Source organism: Coturnix japonica, chromosome 5, assembly GCF_001577835.2.
Source record: "Coturnix japonica isolate 7356 chromosome 5, Coturnix japonica 2.1, whole genome shotgun sequence".
NCBI lineage: Eukaryota > Metazoa > Chordata > Aves > Galliformes > Phasianidae > Coturnix > Coturnix japonica.
In genome coordinates, this window is record NC_029520.1 from 42,186,300 (window position 1) to 42,209,703 (window position 23,404).

Here is a 23,404-nt window from a genome sequence, read left to right on the forward strand (position 1 = left end):
GAACTTGACTCAATTTTAGCAAAGGGAGAAATCCAAATTTGTTAACTCATCTGTATGCTTGAAGATAAACTGATTGGCTGTTGTTATATATAGGTAAACCCCAGTGATAGGTACCATCTTATGCCTATAATTACACCAGCATACCCACAGCAGAACTCTACCTACAATGTGTCCGTTTCCACACGGATGGTCATGGTTGAGGAATTTAAACAAGGTAAGTATTTATTTTATGCTCTCTATATAAATGCATTCAAAAAGATTTAAAATAGTTCAATTTTGGGTATACATTGGGTGGGGGGGATATTAAGTAACTTTGTAATGTGAGAATCTATTTTGAGAGAGGTGAAGCTAGTTTGTTACACCTGGGTGGCTTGAAGTTTTAAATTCAGCAGAGAATTTTGTGGTTCAGTCAAGAATTCTTCTTAACATTTAGAAACTGAGTGTGATTAATTAGTGCCTTGTGCTCTGAAAAGTTTTTACCTTTATGTTTATGGCTTTGTGTTCTCCCACATAGATTAGTAACTGGCATCAAGTGGGATTGCTGGCCTTAATATAAGGCAACATATATAAGGCTTTCTCAGAATTCACTAGTTTATGCTAGTAATCTACTTCAATATTCACAGTAGCTAAAACACAGTGTAATGAAAGCAAGAAGTAGCTTGGTACAGCGGGCAACCACTGGTAGTTCTCATTGAGCAGTAGCTCATTTTCTTATTGTTTCTTTGCCCATGCTATCATAAAAAAACAACAACAACAAAAAAAACAGATGATTGAAAAAAAAAATAGCTTGTATAGATGATCGAAGCAGTGAAAGACATCTCTCTATGGAGTGAACATGGAGTAAACTCTGGTGACTGTGAAAGATGAAATTGAGCTGTGTGCACTACAAAGAAAAATAAATGTGTAATCCTCAATCACAGTTAATTTAAATTCCAGTGTATGTTTTTGAAAAATGATCTGTGTAAATAATTACTTAAGATCTGAATAGAATATGAAGCTCATTGGTAGATTTGTTTTGAATTTGAAGGGGGAAAATTACCTACAGTAACATCTGCTTAGTTAATACGCTGTTTTTCTGTGGATATAAGTCTGTATTTAAAAAAAAAAAAAAAAAAAAAAAAAGCTTAAATGTTTTTCTGTAATTTAGGTCTTGCTATCACAGATGAAATTTTGCTGAGTAAGGCAGAGTGGTCCAAACTTTTTGAAGCTCCAAACTTCTTTCAAAAGTACAAGTATGTATTTTATGGCATGGCAGAATATTTAAGTTTTATCAGTTAAAATACTTAATGATGCTCTGAAGTGCAGGATCTTAAGTATATTTGACATCCAGTAAGTGTTTCATTAGGATATCTCTATATGCACTAGAAAATGCACTATTACCTTTTCTCTTAGAAAAAGAGCCATTTAATCCATTAAACCCTTTGTGTCTTTAGTGTGTAATTCAGAAGCCTATTAGTTTGTAATCCAGTGTTTAGAATTTCACTATTTAACTATAGAATTGGTATGTTGCCAATAAAATCAGCTGGTCTGACCGGTGTAGAAGTTATCTAATGGTTTCAGTAAGCTTTCTGAAAATTGGTCTTACCTCTAAGGAGAATCGAGATGTTAAAATAACTAATTACGGAGGTCAATGTTCAAGATGAATACATACTCGATACTGTGTGTTTTCTTTTGTCATTGCAGACAACAGTTCACTCTGATAATAAAGCATTTTTGCATTTGTGTTGACTAACTACCAGATGTACTAGTTACTATTGGACTTTTTTCATTAAAGCCTAAGGCTTTTGGCTCTTTATGAATACACTTTCACATCTAGCTTCGCTAATTTTGTGGTGTTTCTACAATAGGAGGAAAATTGAAGTTCACACTTTGTTTTTAGGGTTTCTAGTAATATACTTGTGGGGCAGAAGCTTGTTAAATGTATATTGACTTGATGAAAGTTGTATTTTTATAATAAATATGAATTATTAAATATGGACTACATCTTCTTTGCCCTCAGTTGAAATTGGAGACCCTTTTTCTTGAATCAAAATCAAATATATTTTACAGCTGTTTCTGTGCTGGGTGGTTGGTTGGTTATGTACTAATCCAAACAAGATTGAAATATACAGTTCCCCCATTAAAAGAGACTGATGACCTTCATAATGTGTCTGTGTTTTGTTTCTATACCTTTTGCATGATAAAAGCTTTAAAGCAGTGGATGGCTTTTATGTTGTAGCTTAGGGGTAAAATTTGAGAATGCTCAAAGGGGCCCTGCAAAGTTATTTTTTGAAGTTAAAAATGGGCTGCAGGTAAATTAGTTTGTGCTCCTTCTGATATTTTTTCTTGTAATATTCTTCCTATTTTTGAAAGAAACATTAGATATTACTTGAAATAATCCTTATTTCATCAGGGTTTTGGTTTTTTTTTTCTTGTGTGTATCAACTGTAGCAATTTTATCAGTGCCACAAAAGTTGCTTTTGCCAGCATTGAATATCCAGATTTTGTATGTTTTGTATAAAATCTTTGGTTTTTTTTTTTCCTCTTTTTAACCACGGATGGTATTACGGAGCATGTTTTAATTTAAATTACCCAAGATTCCCTCTGCTACGAGGGACTTGTATCGTGCTTTCTCCACTTTGTGTGGTTCAAATTCTGAGATGGTGAGAGAACTAACAAATTATACTCGCTGGCTGTAATAATTTGTAGGGAAATGACAGGGATGAGTTCAGGTGGATATAACATCACTATGAGAGTTTCACGTGAGTGAAATAATTAGAACTTAAAACCAAGAGGGCAGTGTGGTGATGAGAGAAATACATTGAAGCTCTATGTTTTTCCTTTATTACCAAGTTATATTCTGCTAAATAGATAACCATAAGCCTAGTTTTAAAAAGCTATTTAGCCTTGATAGGACTTTAAAGCAGGGGGTAAATTGTAAGCGTAAATCCTGGAAAGCTTAGGACAGATGAACTGGACAAGTTCACATGCTCTAGAGTTTTTCAGGAAGCCTTTTGTCTCTTAAAAGTACTTCACTTTTCTGTGTGTGAACAAGTCAGTTCCGTAATGTCTGCATTCAGTTGCTCTTATGAAAACTTGATGCTGACAGGGAGGCAGTGGGAAAGAATAAGCACAAATTTCTTTTTAGAAGAAGTACTTCTGACTAATATTGTGTGCATCTTAGGTGAACACTGTCAGGAAATAGTAACTTCATATTGTCTCTTATGAAGTAATGGGAACTCCTGAGTTTCGCATTCTTTTTCTTATGAAATGAAGAGCCAATAACTATTATTGACATTCTAAAATAGAGCAGTGAGAACTTGAACCTTAAAATATTTTTTCAGTAGTACCAGCTTTTTTAAAGCTAAGTCTTAGTGAAAATGGCTGTAGAGGTCTCAGCGCAAATAACGTGTATTTTCTGGAGCAGAGGGAGGAGTTTTCGTGCTTTCTGATTTTTCAGTTAAGTGTTGTATCTAACACTACCCTGCCCAAAGTATCTAATCATCAGTCTCATAAAGAAAGCTTTTTTTTTTTCTTTCTTTTTTTTTCCTAAAGTGTTTATCAGCTCAGTTGAGGCTCACAAGTGTGAAATCCTTGTTTTTTGGGTTTTTTTTTCCTGAAGTTTTTTAGTAAGTCTGTTTTTGTAGTCATTACCTGGAATAATGAGTTTCTTCAAATACCTGCAGCTCTGTCTCTGATTCAGTTCATATTTGATTGAAAACATCCAAAAGATTAAGTTGCCTTTTCCATCTAATGAAGTAGTGTATACACGTATGTGATAGGTAATGATGTAGGGATGCATGATAGCAGTACTTCTAGTTCTCCTTAGAAGAAATCTGCATTAGAAATGAATGACTTAGATAGAATTTGAGGAATGGACCCTTATTTTCTTATGTGGTGTTTGAATTTTACTTTTAATGCTTTTTTTTTTTTTTTTTTTTTTTTAATGCTGTGTTTTTTGAGGGTTCCTTCATCATGACTAAATTGCAGCTGAGATGCTCTGAGCATTCTGAGATTCAATTCTGAGATTTTAGGAATTAAAGTGATAAGAGTCATGATGTTCTAAGAAGGAAATGAAAGGAGGATGTCTTCAGTAAAATAGTATGCAAAACTCCTTAACGCTTTCTGTATGAGGAGGTTAATAACAACGAAATGTAAAAATAAGTAGATAAAACATGCTAATTAAAGGGGGAAGCAGGTTTTTTGAGTCTCATTTTGAATCCATGTAGTTCGGTGACATTTGCTGACTGAATTTAAAAGGAGTAAAGCATTCACCAGGGACTGTTTTTTTTTCCTCTCTCTGTTGTGTACCAGCTATATGGATAAATACAAAAATGCATAGTTACCAGTTTTGGTCTGTTGATTTTGGTCTACTGTTACAGTTTGAAGATCTGTATAATATCTGACCATAGTTTTTCTAGTAGCATTGACTTCACTTTTCTTTCTGTGATGTAAAAGTACAAGTGTATAAACCCTAATGTTAATAGTGTACTTTAAATTCTGCCTGGAGAATATCTTAGTAGACCATATCAGTTTAGTGAGTAAAGACCGTTTAATTTATCTGGGGAAGACTACTTCAACATCGTAAGCTTCAGAAAAGCCTGACTATAGACATTAAGGTTGACCACCCCCCCTCTCCCCCCCATAATTATAAATTCAGATTAAAGGGTTTTTTGTGTGTTGTTACTATTGAAGTTCATGATAATCATCTTCCTTTTTACCATTCTAGGTTGCTTTGATCAAAATACCATTTTTATTTTGTATTTTGTTTCTTTGAAACTTGCTTACAGTGGGCAAATACTGGCAATCTGAGAATATAATTGGAAGCTTAAGTATTTGTCACCAGAGGAAATGGTTTCTTGCTTGTAAAATTCCAGATAAGCGCCTGTAGGCAGTTCTAAAATGCAGATTTTAAACTTTTGTAAACCGTAATTCTATGGTCACCTTTCATCTAAGTACTCAGATTTAATGTTAAAGGAGCAACTAGTGTATGTAGAGATAGTTGAACAGTTGATTTACTTGCAAGGACTTGCTAGTAGCTGAATCACCACTCATTATGTTTTGAAGCTTCTGTGTTGTTTTTCAGTTGGTGCAATGTTCCTAGCCTTTTATTAAGGTTATTGTCAGTATTCCTAAAACTTGAAATGCTTTGAGAAATCTCTTAGTCATGTGCTTGGGGAACATAGCCTCTCTGTCCGTTTAAAATACTCTGTAATAAAATCAAGTTAATCTGTAGTTTGCAATGTAGACCTTACTTATGTTAATATTAAACTTTGAATGTCTAGTTTTAGAAGCATAAATAGAATAGCATATTGTCTTTATCTCCAAAGGCATTATATTGTGCTTCTAGCAAGTGCACCGACAGAAAAACAACGACTAGAATGGTGAGTACAATGCTTACTATTATTGCAAAAAAAATAATGAATTTAAACCTGTCAACCTTGAATTCAAGGAGCTACACAGTGTATTTTTAATGAAACAACATGAAACTTTCAGGGTGTAACTTTTTTGTTTCAAAATTTAACAACTGTGATGGTATGTTTCTGGAAAACAATAAAAATGAAGAATTAGGGCAGGATGACTATCGGCTTAATTATGCTTCTGTTCAACACAAACGGGTCACTTCACAAATCTTATGTTCTTAAGCTTTCCGCGCTTTAAGAAGCAGTTGTTCCTAGGTCTGTGTTTGATCTCTAGAAATATTGTTTATCAAACTTAAAATGCCACTCCCCCATTTCTACATTCTTTTTTTATTAAACAACTTCTAAGATTGTCAAGTTTTGGAAATCTTTTAAAATTCTACATTAGAAATGAAAAGAAAAACCTGGGAGTTCTGTTATGCTTGCTTATTATTTATGTTTACTTGTTTGCTATTTAAATCTACTTGTAAAAGTAGATCATAAAGCTTCAGGGTATTCTTCATTTCAGAGCTTGCTTTGTGTAGGTTTTTGTGACAAGCTTACTTTGCTTATTGATTTGAATTTTTCATGTGTAGTGCATTAGTTCATTTTGTAGTCTCAAATACTTGTGTAAGCAAAATGCTAAAGGCTTCTGCCTGATATGTAATGTTTGATATTTCTGTTTCATATTAATAAGAACTTACTAATGAATGACATTTATGCAGGGTGGGTTTGGTGGAATCAAAAATCCGTATTCTAGTTGGAAACCTGGAGAAAAACGAGTTCATTACACTGGCTCATGTGAATCCACAGTCATTCCCAGCACCCAAGGAGAATCCTGACAAGTAAGCAAAAATATGTTAATCAATAAACTAAGATTTTTTTAGAGTCTTAAGTTATTTTTTCATGATGGAGCCTAAAGGCATACAGTTTTAAGTTGTTTAAGATTTTTAAAATCAGATGCTCTTTGTTTTGTGTAATAATGTCTCTAAGCTAGAAAACAATCTTAAAGAAGGAATATGTCTTTTGCTAATAATTGCATAATTGCAAATAACAGTAGATAACAAGGAGTTCCTATTTAGCTGCTGTTGATGGACTGTCCTGATGTTAGTTGGCATGACAGTTTTACTTACAAGGGAGCACTGACAGTTGAGTAGAAAATCAGACATGGTAGAAGTGAATTTTGAATAACTTAAGTAGATGGGATGTTATAACATTTAGCAGTTGAGATGCAAATCATTTAAACTTGATAAAAGCTAATGCTAGAATTCTGAAGATTTTGAAAACAGTGAAGGAATACCAAGCACTTAATACTGTCTAGTACTGTGTGGGTTGTTTGTTTTTTTTTTTTAACTTTCACCCTGTGCCACTCCCATATTCTCAAAGCAATGACTGGAACTGTGAGGGCTAAAAATTCTCTTTCTAAGATTTCAGCTTCTGTCTAGATAGTGTTGTAATTACCTTTATAAGGAATTGCAGATTTCTGTGAACTATGAGAATGGAGAGGTAGGGAATATGTGAAAAACCTTGTTTACTTTTCACTCAGTTTTTTCCCAGACATCAGCTGCTTGAAATGACAGTATGCTGTTACCTTAAAAAGTTAAACACTGTAATTGTATTTGTTCCAAGTGAAAAATGAATAAAAGAAGGTTTCAGTAGGTAAATACAGATAGAACTGCATAGATAATCATCCGCTGATTAGCTCTTATTTCAGAAGACTTAATGTGGCTAGACTATTAGGAAAGGCTGTTCTTTCTAATGTCAATGAAGTGTGGTTCTTCACCTGCCTTTCTAAATTTCTTTAGTAATTGATTGGAAAGTGGAATTGTTCTGAAATAGTTTTACACAGAAAATGTGTGGAATTAAAACATTGAGTGCCTTGACGTGTTCTGATATATTCTATAATAGGATGTGATAGTTCATTTTTGGTGCACAATAATTGAAAGCAAACTGTCAAAGTGAAGAGTTTCTTACCTGAAACCTGCACTTTGCTGTCAGTTAGAGCTAAGAAATTTGAGACTTTAAAACAAATGTAGATGGCAAAATTGAAATCATTTAGTTGGGGGATATATTAATATTTTGACTTCAAGGTCAGATGCTGAAAAGTTGCTGTCTCCTGTTTCTTGTATGGTTGTAATGGCTAGTCATAACTATTACATAAATTAGAGTTTTTTTAGTCTTTGCAGAAGATCAGCTAGTTAAATGATGTTGTTTACCAATGATCTTAGTTTAAGTTCACTGGAGATGGTCTGTTTCATGACATCTTTGTATTGGAAAAGAAACAGCAATGTCAACAAGCCATGTTTTGGTTTTTGCTTTTCTACATATGCATGGCTCCCCATTGCTAATGGAACTGATCTAGAATACTAGCTATTGCAGCAAGTAACTTGTTGTCCCTGTTGGTGGCTATTGTCAAAAGCGACTTCATATAAAATTTTGCAGGGAAGAATACCGTACAATGTGGGTGATTGGGTTGGTGTTCAAGAAAACTGAAAATTCTGAAAATTTAAGTGTTGATCTTACTTACGACATCCAGTCTTTTACAGATACAGGTGAGTTTTGTATTATAGATGTTCAGATATGAAACTTGTTGCATTATACTACTTGTCTATTTTTTTTCCTGATCTATTCTTTAAGTAGTAGAACTGTACCTAGAAATAGAAGCATTCAGGTAAGGAGTTAGTGTTATTTAGTGAAAAACAGTTATAGTGATTTCTAATGCTTCTAGAAGCTCCTGATTAATAAATAAATTGATTATTATTGATTAAAGTGATGAACACAAATCTTTCGGATCTCATTAAAATGCTAAATTATGTTTGGATCTTTGTTAGGCAGACATGGTTATGATCTGTAATCAGCCTCACCTAACTTCATTTTTACAATGTGTATAGCTTGTTTTCTTTGTATGAGTGTAAATGCAAGAAACTTTTTTCTTAATGCTTATTCTTTGACTCTTGAAAAACTTCTAGAATGTAAGAAATTAATAAGGAGTGATTGGATAACATGGGAGCAGTGTGATTATGCTTACGTTTGAAAGTTCTGTATTACGTATATCTGCTGTTGTCTGTGTGAATGTATTTGTGATTGAATATAGACAAGCAGTTTTTCAGTCAAGGGGGTTATTATTTTCTTAAAACAGTTGGAATAACTCTTCTGATTGTAAGTGGGTAAAGGTGAAACTACAGACATCATCCTACTTTCTGAGATTTCAGGAATGGTGTAATAGCTAGTCTGTTTCTTATAGCAGCGTCCAAAAGCCATGGGCATTTAGTGAGCAGTACTCACTGTTAAAATTCTTACATCTCTAGGCTTCAACAAAATATGAATGCATCTCAAATTTAAATGCTACTTATGAACATGAGAAAACTGATGTTTTCCAGCATGCCATGGAACACAGAAACATGCTTTTGTGATCTTTTTACTTCTGTGTGCACTAACTGGCTAGTTTTCATCTATGTTATACTTCAGAGGTTCAGTTTTCAAGTCAAAAGTTAACTTTATAAGTGTTTAAGATTTGTCACAGATACTTTGTTCTTTTTTGTTTGTCTTCTGTTGAACTAAAGGAAAACTTTCTTTTCAGTACCTTACAAATACTTGAATCAGCTTCTTGTTATTTCTGTTCACGCTTAATTGTTGATACGTGCATCCAGCTCTTCCGAAAAGAGGAAGCTGGTAGTTGAACATTTGCTTTATTTGTGACCTATGTTATCTGGACATTGAAAGGTGCATACAGTGTAGAATGCACTTTTCAAGGCAATTTCTTAAAGTAAACCCAGATACTTCCTGGTGCTTTCTTACGATTGATGGAAATAGCCAGTTAAGACTTAATGCAGTCCTCTTTATAAGTTTTGTAGTGTGACAACAATAAAATTAGCAAATTGTGTGATGTTTATGCTGTTAGTGTTGGCATAGTAGACAGTCCACTTTTTTCTCCAGAGGGCGTTCTTGTGAGTGACAGATATTCTGTAATACGAAACATTTCTTCCTGGGCAAATAAGTGGACTTTGCAATATACTTTGATACATATTTATGTTATGCTAATTGTATAGTTTATAGGCAAGCAATAAACAGCAAGATGTTTGAGATGGATATGAAGATTGCTGCAAGGCATGTGAAGCGTAAGCAACTTCACCAACTGCTACCTAATCATGTGCTTCAGAAAAAGAAAAAGGTAAACTGTTTTTACTTTATATTTTGCTTTATATAAAGCACTTTTTAAAACTATAGAACATTTTTTATTACAAACAGACTTATGCTTGATTTCAGTACATTTCAGGGAACAAATATTAAGTAATGCATCTTTTTAAGTAGTAGTATGTTGTAGTAGGGTTTTTGTCCTCCACTGATGTTCATCAGTGGTCTTTATGCTGTTTAAGTTGCAGTTTGTCTCTTAAGTTTTTGTATTCCTTTTCATCTCTCAAAAATGTAAATTTTGGTGTATGTCACTATTAATTTTGAAGTTAATGTAAAAGCAGTATCTATAAACTGTGAAGAATAGAGAAACCTAAAATAAAAACCAAAATGACAGTCACTAGATACAATAACAGGTCATCTTCTGCTTTTAAACATCATTGAATCTTTACTTGATTTTTGAGTATGGGAAACATACATGCTTATAGTGATACGATAGTGGTTTATTTACATATAAAAAGATTGGAAAATTATCCATTCGTGTTTTGTATTTTACATTGATCCTTTCTTCAGATGCTTCCTTAAAGTAACTATGTTTAAGGCACATGTATGTGCTTAGCTCAGTGGAAGCTTATAACTGTTAGATCACCCCTCATTTCTTCTTTCTTCACAGATGTAATGGTGGATAGTTTGCATGACTAAAATTCCATGTCTTTTGAATCTCACTTTTTGTTGTTGTTTGTTTGTTTGTTTTAAGCCCTTTACTAAGACTAATAACTTTCTTTTGTGTTATGGATGGTAGCATTCAACAGAAGGAGTCAGACTGACAGCTCTGAATGACAGCAGCCTAGACTTGTCTATGGACAGTGATAACAGCACGTCTGTGCCTTCGCCTACTAGTGCTATGAAGACGAGTCCATTGAACAGTTCTGGAAGTTCTCAGGGGTAATGAAGACTTTCAGTCTTGAGGCTACTTTCTGTTCCTGAATTGTTTTTAAGTATGGCAAGTACTGCATTCACAAGGTAGTATGTCAGTTATGTTAGGGTGTAAATATTTCAGACTGGAACTTGAAGACTTCTGTAGCTCCAGTTTGAACACTAGAGTGGAGCTATGCTTGTGGGATGGGGATTAGACTTACCTGAATTTTTGCCTTTTTTTTTTTTTTTTAAAATGCAACTTCTTATCAATCTAAAAATTTCATAGATGGCTAATGCTAAATTCTGTCTTTGCACTACGGCATAAGCTTACATGTTGTGCTCTGTAATGTAGGTTGTTACAGTTGTAATGGCCACACATACAATGTAATGAAAAGTGGATAAACCCGTAGGTATGCTTTACTCGTATTAAGCATTTTTTCATTTTTTTCTTATAGCAGAAGCAGTCCTGCGCCAGCTGTAACAGCAGCATCTGTGACCAACATACAGGCTTCTGAAGTCACTGTGCCACAAACAAATTCCAGTGAAAGCTCAGGGGGTAAGGAAAAATGACGCAGTACATTGCTTCTATTGATTTTTGTAAAGCATTATTTCTTCTGTTGAGGTCTTTATTAAACTGTGTGCTGTAACATATTCTGCTTGTTATATAGATAAACTGATATTTTTAGAGTTGGGAAATCACAGCAGAGTATTTTGTGCAGCAATGTTTGTTTATTCTTTTGTTTCCTTCTCACAATAGCAATAAAGTTTTCCAATGCAGATTATATTTGCAGGTTGACTGGTTTAATGAGGAAAAAATGTCCAAATCTGGAAGAGAGCTTTTTTTTTTTTAATTTCTTTTAAATCCCATTTCATAGTTAAACCCAAGGGGTGGTTCTTTACTGCCTGTAAACTGTTTCCATGATCCTCTTCCTGCTTCATGAAATGGATTCTAGCCCATTAAAAAGCCTCAGCACAATGTATGCTTCTTAGTGATGCCTTTTTAAGCATATCCAACTGTGTGTGCTGCTTTATCTTCTTTATTTTCTACAAGAAAATGTAAGCATACTTCTGAAAAGAATTGATGTTTTTGTGAAGTAACAAAGGCATCTGGTGAAAATGTTCGCTTAACAAGAAAGGAATGGCTGACGTGCTGGTACTTTCACTGCATACATGAAGTAAGGCAGATGCAAAAGGGATTGCAACTGGTTATACTTTCAAGATAAGATCTCATCAGTCTCAGAAATTTAGCGTGGTGGGGTCTTATGATTGTAATTTCTTTCTATCATGTCACAAGTGCATTAATATGAGTAGGTGCGTATTTCTTTTTCTCTTCATGGGATAGAGGAAAAGCATCCTACATATGCTTATTGGTTTGAGAGGGGCAACTGATGCGGTATAACTTTGTCAAGTGGAATATCTTACAAAAGGATGTAGAAAATATCAGATGTTTTTCTCATGCTCTCTCAATTCATTGTTTTGTATTCTGAACCTGAGCAATGATAAAATCATTCTATGAAAAAGGGAGTGTCAGATTTGCCTTGGATTTGATTTAAGGCATTTTTAGGCAATGTACATATGGTTGAGTAAAACTTCTTGTACCAAGATCACAATAGGTATATGAGCACAGAGCTTCACCTGGCAAGTGTAATCTGTTGTTTAGAAGGCTAATTAGGCCTAGCAGTGTGTTGCTGCTGTCACTACCTTGTTTCTGTTATGTGAGTTCTCTCTTTAGAGTGAGTTTAAAACTAAACATTTGCTGTTCCAAATGGAATGCTTTTACCACTAATTTTTCCACTTTCTTGATGACTATTTGAGTAATGATGGCCTTGACTAGTAACTGGAAACTGAAATGTTTGCCTGAACTGATCTTGCTGAAGCTTTTAAAATTATTTACCTGTAGGTTCTTCAAATGAAAGCATTCCTCAAACTGCCACACAACCAGCCATTTCTCCACCACCAAAGCCTACCATCTCTAGAATTGCTTCCTCAACACATCTATTAAATCCATCACCCAGAATTTCAGGAAACGTTGCAACAAAAACGCCTAGCCCTGTCACAGCAGTGAAAAGGACATCTTCTCCCCATAAAGAAGATTCTCCCAAGAAAATGAAAATTGAAGAGGTATTTGAGATTTTGAGATCGTAGCATTCTCCAATGCTACAACCCAAAACTTTGATGATTAATTTCTGCTGCTGAGTACTGATTCTCATGTTCTAGATTTCAAATACTTTGTTAGCTTGTGCATTTCCTACTCTGATTGTATCTCCTTTATATATTCAGCTTACTAAGGTGTTACTGTTCTGTACTGTGCTGATATTCATCATGTGACACATATAACAGCATCAGCACAAATACTTAGATTCCAAAATCCTAAAAGCAATTTTTGAGTATAATATGTTACACATTGCAGTCAATTCTTTCTCCACGTATTTTCTTGTTTTGTTTTGTTTTTTTTCATCATAATAATTTCATCGTTGTTAATAGTTTCTCATTTTGTTTGCATTTCAGCAGGATGAAATAAGTGAAGCTACTAGCTGTATAGATGTGAACGAGCATGAAAGAATGGAAACGAAGGTATTTATCACTGGTCTATCTAATTTTGTCTGCATTCATTGTAGCTCTTAATTTGAAAATCTCTGTGTTTTTTTTACCCAAAAAATGACTGGTAGTACTTGTAGATATAGTATAGAATCTCTGTTAAAGACATAGAATTCGTATATTATTTTTCAAAGGGTATGTTAACAAATTGCAGTATGTTTCCTGATAGTAAGCAACCTTCTCCTCAAGTCTGTTGGCACATAAGACAATAGATAGTGATTTTTTTTGTTTTTTTGTTGGTCATTCCCACTGTGTTACGCATAGCACAAAAAAGCTTGTGCTAGCATGCCAACTTTTAGAGCGTGGGGAAATTCATGGTCTTTTCTGATGGATATTCTATGCAGTTGTAGCAAAGCCTCTGGGGACTTTCAGAGTTCCAGGCATGCCCCTACAGTATCTTGTAAATTGCCAGGCAATATTTTTGCTTACTGTAAGTGGAAAAGGGTGATGGTCTGTCCTTAAGTTTATGGTAACCACTTACACTGTTTTTATAGGGCATGGTACTCGTGGAATACTAAGGAAAATATTCCAAGAAATTAAAGTAATAATGCTTTAATACTTGGATTTAACTTCCCCACCCTTCAGTAAAAAATCTTATTTGGTCACCTTGAAATTGCTTTGAACTTGAGTCAGGTGAAGGCAGAAGTGGTTGAAAGCATTTAATCCTCATGTGGAAACTAGATCCTCTGGATGCAGATCATTATAAGAGTTGTAGGTAATCCTGTTAGGTTTTATTGTAGTCTTCTCTAAATCTTATGTCCATTGTTTGTATGGTGGAACATGAGGAAATAGACTTCTAAACTAACATGGAATTGTTTTTTATTCTGCTTTGGGTGTGGTTTTGGCTTTGGCTTATTGTTGAGTACAGTTTTAAATAAGAGGCAAGATATGCCCTTGGTGAAGCCAAAGTAGCAGGGAAAATATGAATTTAACTTTAATATCAATTTGCTTGGTAACAAATCTGTGAAAATGTTTATTTAAAAGTATGGTATTTATTTGCAACATTTGCAAAAGTGGGCTTAAGTAATTAACCTTTCTTCTGGTTTCCTTTCCCACAAACAATATTGAAAGTATCTTCAGTCCTTCTAGTTTTGAGAACTGTTCTGGGGTAGGAAAATGTGGTTATGTGTAGGGATTGAGGATAATTTGGTCTGTAGCCAAATGTAAGTGTAAGTAAGTGTGTAAGTAAGTGTAGGGGGGGCTGCTAAATAAAATAAAATAAAATAATACTGAGCGATGAAATTAATGTTCAGTTCTTGAAACAGTTTCTGTGTTGTGATTATATGGGAAGTTAGTCATGATCTTCAGCTGCTTATGATCTGAGTTCAGCGACTTCAGCTTAGTTCTATAGTATTGAAGGAATTTACTCAGTTCATAATAGTGGAAAAGCAGTCAGATTGGCAAGAAGTGCATTGGTCTGTCATGTGATCTTCCTTGGTACTACACTTTTTCTTTCATAAACTGAATGACATGTTCGTCATCTGTTTATTTTTAGGAGCTATTGGAGACGGAAGTGAGTGTTAATACCCAAATGGAACATCTTCAGACAACTTTGCAAGCTCCTCAGGTACTGGCTTTGAAAACAGTGGATTTCTGTTTCTATATGTTGATCTGCGCTGAAAATATCAAAATGAAAATAAAGTTCCTTGTTGTCGCTGTCGCAATTTTTGTGTTTTAGATGATCATTGATCTTAGTGAATATGCATTATTGCTAAGCATGTATAGCTTGCCGTACAAAATGACCAAAGCTGGATTCGCTCTTCTGAATTGTGCCTTCAAAGTAAAGGGGCTCAGTTTATTCCTTTTGCTTTGCACGTCACTGAATAATCCTTTCTAACAAGGAAAAAAAAATGCCTTAACTAACCGCTGCTTGAAAATGTCCTGGTAGAGATTGAAACTGTGAAACATTTGGCTTCAGATTCTGATATTTGGTATGAGGGGAGCAAGAGAAGTTCTGATCTGTTAGCTCATTAACTGACTATCTTACTTCACTGCTGGTGAAGGAGTGTAAGTTGCATTTTGTGATAGTCTCTTAAGCTTTTGTTGCTAATACTGTAATCGCTTCTGGGAACATCTTTACTGGCATTTTTAGCCTTAATTGTTGCTCTACTGATTAAAAGTTCACAATTGCAATTTGTTTTATGCTCGCCCTACTCCATAGGTGATTAGGTAAATATATTGATTGAAAATGAGATGTATTGCAATAGTAGTATTTGCTAACAGGCTTTTTGAATTACATGAGTAGACCACATGAGCAGCATTGAATAACAGTACCAAAACAGGAAGAAATTGTAGATGTTATGTAGACACTTCAAACTACTTCAGGGAAATCAGTTTCTTTAAAGATCACATAGTATGCCAGATTTATTTCATCTATTAAAACATTATTATATAAAGTGTTCTAGTTTTTACAAATTCAGTAGTTACTGTAGCAGAGGTTAATCTGGAAACTATAAAAGTCTGGTGGATTTCTTCTGTCACTTTCTCTATATTTTCATTGGCTTCTAGAACATTGCTTATGTTACAGGACATGAAAACAATACAGGTCAGCATGAACCAGGCAGTGGACTGCTGGGTGCAGGTTGGTGGGGAAGGAGCTATTTTGCTGTGAATCTTTGTTGCATTGTGTTTTGCTATCATATCAGTCAGTGTACTCTGCTGATTCATTTTAATGAAGCAACAGTTGAGAGCAGTCACTTCAATGCAGTTCTTCCCCACGTGTGAAATGTACTTTTATACTTGTTTTGAATGTTTATAAAATAAGGAAACATTTTCTGTTAAATTGTGTGAAGTAATAAATAATAACTGCCTTATTGTGATGTCAAATAATATGCAGAAGTGGAAGGCAAATGAAGGGGTAGTGGCTTAAAAATAGAGGCTTCCAGCAGTGGTTTGTCATACCATTTCCATGTTAATCTATTTTGAATTGTTCTGGAAATTTGGTCAATAATTATTCTTAAGCAGTCTGAAGCATAAATGTAAAAAGACACACATTGCATAGGGGACAGCCATCTCTCCTTCAATCCATAAGAGTGTTACTGAGTTATTCATAGCAATTTTGAAATATTAAACATCTTCATCTGATAGTAGATGTCAACCTTATTAGGTGGATAGTGTGTCTCTATTATGGAACAGACTCTTANTTCTCTGCAGCACCTCCTAATTTCTTGCAGTTGTGCGAGTAGGAAATGCACGCTTTGAAAGATATAGTTGCACTTTGTTGTTGTTAAATATGGTTTTGTAGGCAAAAGGAATATCTGCTTCTGTCTTTATAGTTTGTAATTATCCTTATCTTGGTATATTTTGAACTACTGTTCAAGATTTGATTTGTTGTTGAACACTGGTGCCAGTTTCTACAATATTCCTGTAATTTACAGTTAAAATACAACCAAACTTCTTCTTTTCTTTTCAGAAAACACCCAGTACAGATCTTTCCGATATCCCTGCTCTCCCTGCAAATCCTATTCCTGTTATCAAGAATTCAATAAAATTGAGATTGAACCGGTAAAAACAACCTCAGGGGTCCATAAACAATATCTGCCAACTCAACCTGTTGTCTTCTAATGCTAGAAAAAAAAAAAAAAAAAAGGAGAACAGAGAGTGCAAGACTAGAACATGATCGGAAATGGATTTAGGTATATTTTGTGCACTTCCCTTTCTGGGCTAAAATCACCACTTGATTGGAAGTCCAGGTTAGTATGTGAAGCCAGGAGTACTATTAATGTGTTAGCAACAGTTGCATTAAGTATTTCAAAGGATTACTGCCTTTAAAAACATGAACACTATTTGTATCCATATTTGACATACTGATTGAATTTGTTTGATGCATTGTTTCAAAATTGAGATAAAACTGGCATAAGAATCCCTTAAATGCACTTTTATGTACTTTTTTTTTATTATTGGAGTATGACTAATCTTAGATCTTCAGCTGATGCATTTTTATTTTATTGACGAATCTCTTCAGTAGCAATCTGCAAATGGGATGATGATCTATGATATACTATACATTGAAGACAGAGTGTATAGTATATCTAGTTCAACTGCCATCAAGCAGCAGTAAGCCTTTCAAGTGGAATGTCCAATCCTGGGGTAATGAGACATATGTTGAGGAAGTAATTGGGAAGTTTTTGGTATTGGTGGGACTTGATTAAGATGTTGTCTACTTTTATTTATAGGATTGTTTTAAGGTGCATACAGATCAGCAGTCAAACAGCGAATAAACTTTCCTTTGAACTAATCAAACTTATTTCCTTTTTGAGCTCTTTATTGTATTTCTTGGGAAAAGCTTTTGCATTTAGTGTTGGGGTTTTTATTGCAGCTTGTATGCACCGTATAGGACAATAGTTATACAAAATAAAAACAAGCCAGACCGTAATATTGTTTTTTTGTTTTTTGTTTCCCCTTACATAATCATAATACCTTGTGGCCTGTAGGCACAAATTCTGAAGTTTGTCCCATCACTGAAGTGTTTAAGTAAATACATATGCCTGTGAAATGTAACACCTGTCTTGATGGCCTTTGAGTCACTAAATATAAGATGATTTTTGTACACTCCATAAAAGTTCTGTATGCATTTAAAAGGTTCAAATTTTAAATAAAGGAAAAAAGATTTTTCCCCAAGGATTTTAAACTTTTTGTTTTTAGATGGCTCATCAAAAATAGTTTTACATACTGAACAACATTGAATTTTTAAAAATCATATTTCTAGTAAGCACTTGACATCTATTAAACTCTCTTACTCCTATTTTTTTGTTCTGTAGACCTATGAAAAAAGATAAGTAACAACTATCTCTTTTGAAAGAACTGAATCTCTCATGGCAAAGAGCAGCAGTATTGAGGAATATGAGGGATATCAGCAGTAATAACAAATGTAGATAACAAACTTCATGTTACTGTTACTTATTTGATATGTGGGATATCAAATCATATTCCCTTACTTTGATTAGCATGTTTTATGAACTCTCTTCTCCCATTGTGCTTCATCCTCTTTACACGTGCATCTTTCATGTTAAAATTAAATTACTTACACTCTTCCCCTTATCCTTCTAAATTAAGTCTCCAAAGTCAGAGTGTAGCTTATCTTTTACTTAGGCTGTGCAGTAACTGAAGGGTTTTTTTATTGCCATTTGTCTAAGAAGTCTAGTATACAAATCTTCACTTTTTCCTTGCCCTGTGCAGCCTGCTGTTGTCCACCTCCCAAAGAAGGTTATATTAACAGTTGAAGTGTACAAGGTGTCTGTGTATTTTGTGTAGCTATGGAGTTTAGATCGAAATTGCCAGGCACAATTTTAGTCTTGTCATTTTGTTTACACATCAAAAAATCTTTTTCATTTTATTAAACGTTTCATGTAACTGCACCCAAGTTTTGCCAAGCTGGGAACTTGGAACTTTTCTGTATAGTGACTTTTTAATTCTAGTTTTCATAACCTGGAGATCAGACTGTTGCTTTCGCATGATGTACGTAGTGTCTCATGACTGGAGTTTGCTTTGTTTTATAGTATCTGTACTCCTTGTATTTTTCAAGAGCTATTTTGTAAACAGATGATGTATTTCTCCATTGAAAACACAATAAAAAACAGCACAATCCCATAGTTGCCTCATTTTTCTGAATGTACAAAAGCGTTTTTACTTGGGATTCATACTTTTCTCCTGATCTTTCTGCTAATACAAAATCCACCGTGGTCTAAAAGAAACGCAGCATAAATCAGTTAATTCTGTAAGTAAGCATATTGTGTGTAGAAAGTAACATTTAACGGGATGTTGAGTTCTAGTCTGTGAAAGGGAGAGGTTGTGGATTGTGCAGTGGGCTTGAGGATGGAGATGCAGCTTGCCAGAACGCTTCAAGAACATCTCTTCCTCATCTTCTGATTAGGGTTCCATCTCAACTTTAAGACAATGCTAAAATAAATGTGCGTAAACAGTCTGGGGATGCACTACTTTCTTTAGAAGTTGGAATGAATTTTATTAATAAAATCATTAAGTCTCATTGTCTTATACTTGCTTTCCCTGCTATTACTTCTTTTGTCAGCAGATGGCACTGTTTCTTGTCAAACAGTATAAGCTTGCCCTGAAATAAAAGTAAAAATTACAGATAACTGTGCATCGCTTGATTGATCTTTGTATCAGCGTGAGCCCAATCCTCCAAATGCTTGATGTGAGTAACTTTAAGTAGCCCCCCTTTGACTAAAATTTCTTTAACTGCTAAAACCTCTGATGATTATGGTCTTCATATTATAATTACCCTGCGTAAAACAATGGACCTTTGTGTTGTATATATTTTTCACAGCATGCAATTGCTTGTCTTGTTTAGAGCAGATTCATCATCTTTATATCTTGCCCGTCCCTTCTCCCTTTCATCACAGCTGATGTTATTTATGGCTTTAATTCCTTTCTATTCTTTCCAACCAATAAAAATCTGCAAGTAGATGTACAGATTTCTGTTCAGTGCTTCTCATCCCACTGGCAATGGGCTTCAAAAGGGTTGTTCTGAGTTACCTATCATGAACTTACAGAAGGGAGTTTATGAATTCATAAGGATCTGCAAAGATGACATTGAAAGTTACTGTTATACCCAGAATAATTAACATTAATAATCCATGGTTCTAACAGATTACTTTAGACATGCTGATTTGAATCATACTTCTGAATAGGTTTTAGCTAAAGTTGTGCTTCCTTACTATAGTGTGCAAACCATGTTTTGGTGCATTTTTAACTACAGTATGTTGACAGACTCTGGTAGTCTTGTGTGTAGTAACTGAGTAGCAGAGAGTATCAAATGGTATGATGTGCATATAGTAAGAGAACCAATTTTAACAAACAGGAAAAGGTGAGTACCTCAACACCTGGAATAATGAAAAAAAGATTATAGCAAGGGTATGCTAGATGTTATTGTAGCCAGAATCTACACTTATGTGCTGGACAAAATGGTAGAGAAACCATTGATGGTATACAGAATGTTTTTACTGCATATGTTGTTACAAAAGGCATTTCACATGTTAAAGTGATTCTGGCTTGCCTTATGTGAATTTATAAGGACACTAGTCAAGTCGATTAATCTCTTTTTGACATCATTGTTGCTGAATAATACAAAATTTTTATCACTTAAAGAAGTACATCTTGATAATACACTCATATATATATGTCTGCACACAATACATTAGCTTTGTACTTGATAGGTTCACTTTCTAAAGATACAAATGATAATATGCAAGTACATCAGTAAAAAACAATTTTTATTTTACTTCAATCATCCTAGTAGAATTAAGGATCTGTTTAACAGAAATAAAGGATCTTGGGATTGTTGATGGAAGCAGATGCAGTTTGATACGTCTACAAAGTTCAAACTAATAATTTGAAATATCTACAAACATCAAACATCTGCTGCTGTCATCACCAAAGGAATGCGAACTTTGATATCAAACTTCAGAGGGCACATTTTATTATGGAGAAGATAATACAATGAACCATTGCTGAATGTCCCATCTGTTTTTTTGTTGTTGTTGTTGTTGCTTTGTTTTTTTGGATATTTATGCTTTAATGGTTTTCTATTGAAGTTTAGGCACAGCTAACGTGCAGCACTCTGACTAAATTCTGGGTTGTTATCTTTAGGTGTGGATGTGGTATGTTTTCCTATTTGGGTGGTTGATTACCCCTTTCCCTCCTCCCTGTCCCCCCTTCTACACAGTAACTGTGATCTGGTTAATTCATTTTTGGGCATGTCTTGCAATTATTATTTTTAATGACTTTAATTCTCTGAGTCCTGTTTTCTGTTGGAATGTTTGCATACACTAAGAATATGGCACACATTATGAAAACTTTATCTTACAAGCTTGCAAGGTATTGAATTACATAAGTTAAATGTAAATAAAAAAGTTAATAGCTTCCTAATGGTTCAAAAACAAACAAAAACCCACACCTGGTATATGCAGATATTATCATGTTGGGTTTTGCAGTAAATTTCCATCTTTAAATAAGAACTTGAATGCAGATAAGTAATAGGAGAGGATAAAGAGGAAATTTACTTCTGATGTATGGTTATAAAAACTTCAACCTGCTGGCTAAGTAAAACTGCATTTATTTATTTAACTTGAGAAAATAGCCAATGCATTTAAACTGCCCAATAAGTATGGCCTGCACAGATACCGGACAGCTTGCAAGTGCAGATGTCATTTTTTCTGTCTTGTTTGCAAGCTAGCACATCTATTTTATGAATGCATTTTATGTTCATCTTTTGAAAAAATAATATCTTCAATAAGGCTACTTAAGTAAATGTTTTGCCTGCTTAAAAGTCTGCACTTCAAAGTTTTCGATTAATTTGCGATTATTTCTGTGATGTTTGCTTCACTTAATGATAATATGCTAACCTAAGGCAGATGCAGTTATTAAAGTTGAACAGTATGTTTGGTCGTGTACACGTAATTGATAATACATTTCATATGGGGTTAAAACTGGATTTGGGGGGCTGTTGGTGTTTGAAAAACACCTTTTTGTTTTTTCCATCCTCCTTGCCTTTCCCAAGAGAGAAACCTGAGTTTGTTCAGTTTTCCTTTTCTGACTTAAATACACGATGCTTCTGAAAACAGCATGTGAGAGTTTGGAGTTGCAGCTTCTGGTTTGGATTTACTGAAACCTTGCCCTGCATGGTGTCTGGTGCTGTGTGCCTTCCAGAAATCTGGCATGCGCGTTGTCCTTGTTTGTGTTCTCAGTCTGCAGTGGAGCTGTTAATAAAGAGATTGATGATAAAGTTGTCGAAAAGAGACAGTTGGACAGGACTACTCGCCATGAGTGACAGAGGGCATGCTCTGCCTTCACAGCCAAGAACGTTGCCCCCAGCAGAGAGCTGGCCATGCCTGGACGCTGTGCCAAGACTGTTCAGTGCGTGGGGAGAGAAGAGTCTGCAGCTTCTATGAAGAATTTCTATTAGATTTTTAGCTTGCCCTCTTAAAGTAAGATTTCCTTTATTTAGGATAATCACATTTAAAAATATATATACATATAATTTGTCTTGAGAACAAATACTGTTTTAAACAGTAATATAAAGGATAATACAGTTACATTTTGATATTTTTTTTGTGAATGATCTGGTAGTGCTTTTGAAATATTTCACAGTGGGCTGGTTCAATGAAGTGAAATGGAGATGCCTTGTTCTTAAAATCAACAGTTTTTTTAAAAATAGGGAATAAATGCATTATTCATGTATTCAGTCTAGATATTAGCTTCTGTAGGAATGTCCCTGCCAAGATGTCATAAACTTGATTCAACTCAATCACATGATTGGAATAAGAGAAGATCGGAATGATGGATGGAAGCATTCATTGTCTCAGCGACAGTTTATCATGTATAATTTTTATCCATCACCACGTAAGAAACAGAAAGACTGATAAAACATTCGATAGTTTGGGCCATCTGCTCATGCAGGATATTAGAGTTATTAGTGATTATTCCCACTGTTTCTTATCTTCATCCAGAACAGTGTGTGGATTTTCTATATGTTAATGATCCCTGTGACCACTATAGGCGGTATCTCGTCTATGGTTACTATTTTTTTCCCCCCTCTTTATGTAGTGAAAAAGATATTCTTGCAACCTTAAACAAAAACAATTACTTAGAAGCAGTTTCAGTAGCCTGCTTTCATGTTGTACTTTTGAATGTATTTACAGGAAGAAGATTAATCCTTTCCATCTGACCACGCTTCAAGTGTTGGTTGATTATTTTCTGTGGACAAACTGTACAAATGCCATCGTTGAATTATTGCAGGGCGATTCTCCTAGGACAATCTGTTAACTAATTTTTTTTCTTAAACTGAGTTATGTAGTAGTTGACCAATGAATCCACAAATTAATGCTTTATGTGGATTCTTTGTCATTCTTTGTCATTTTGCATCATGATAGGCTGTTATTTCTCTCTTTTTAAATCACAAATTTTGAGTGTTGTATGAAAATGCTGGTTTAATTCTGGGAATTCTCCATCTTTTTTCTTTTTGAGTGTGGTGATGTAACCTGACTTGCATTTGTTTGTTCTAAAGTTGTAGGAATCGGTTTGTAGTCTCTGAAGGGTTCTGAATAAGACCTGTCTAGCCAGAAGCACACCAGATGTTCTGTCTCTACAGATAAAGTCAAACCAGCAAGCTTGATCTGGTACCATTAGGATTTTTATATATTTTTTTTAACATTAAGAATGCTTTTACATTTGATTTACTTGGTGTTTGTTACAGTCACCAAAAGTATTTGCTTTTCCTTTCTGGCCTGTTAATTTTTCAGTGCTAATATGAACATCCACGATGGGCATTTAGTTTTATTTATAATAAGGATAACATACCTTTTGTTACTATTTGATGTTCTAATATGATACATTTTTAGATTGCCTTAAATTTATCATTT

General features: G+C 34.4%; 1 protein-coding gene across 4 annotated transcripts in view; it reads left to right on the forward strand.

Moving 5' to 3' along the window:
• Nucleotides 1-18,614, forward strand: part of LOC107315190 (poly(A) polymerase alpha) — a 57,077-nt gene extending 38,463 nt beyond the window's left edge. For 2 of the 4 annotated variants that reach the window (XM_015865252.2, XM_015865254.2), the window contains exons 11-22: nucleotides 94-214; nucleotides 1,148-1,232; nucleotides 5,310-5,363; nucleotides 6,104-6,223; nucleotides 7,821-7,930; nucleotides 9,428-9,549; nucleotides 10,312-10,454; nucleotides 10,883-10,983; nucleotides 12,328-12,548; nucleotides 12,936-13,001; nucleotides 14,521-14,592; nucleotides 16,438-18,614. In XM_015865252.2, the coding sequence (XP_015720738.1) occupies nucleotides 94-214; nucleotides 1,148-1,232; nucleotides 5,310-5,363; nucleotides 6,104-6,223; nucleotides 7,821-7,930; nucleotides 9,428-9,549; nucleotides 10,312-10,454; nucleotides 10,883-10,983; nucleotides 12,328-12,548; nucleotides 12,936-13,001; nucleotides 14,521-14,592; nucleotides 16,438-16,533 (1,311 nt within the window). In that variant the 3' untranslated portion in view covers nucleotides 16,534-18,614. The remainder of the gene's footprint in view (nucleotides 1-93; nucleotides 215-1,147; nucleotides 1,233-5,309; nucleotides 5,364-6,103; nucleotides 6,224-7,820; nucleotides 7,931-9,427; nucleotides 9,550-10,311; nucleotides 10,455-10,882; nucleotides 10,984-12,327; nucleotides 12,549-12,935; nucleotides 13,002-14,520; nucleotides 14,593-16,437) is intronic. The other 2 variants (XM_015865253.2, XM_015865255.1) reach the window with 2 other exon arrangements.
• Nucleotides 18,615-23,404: the final 4,790 nt, after the last annotated feature.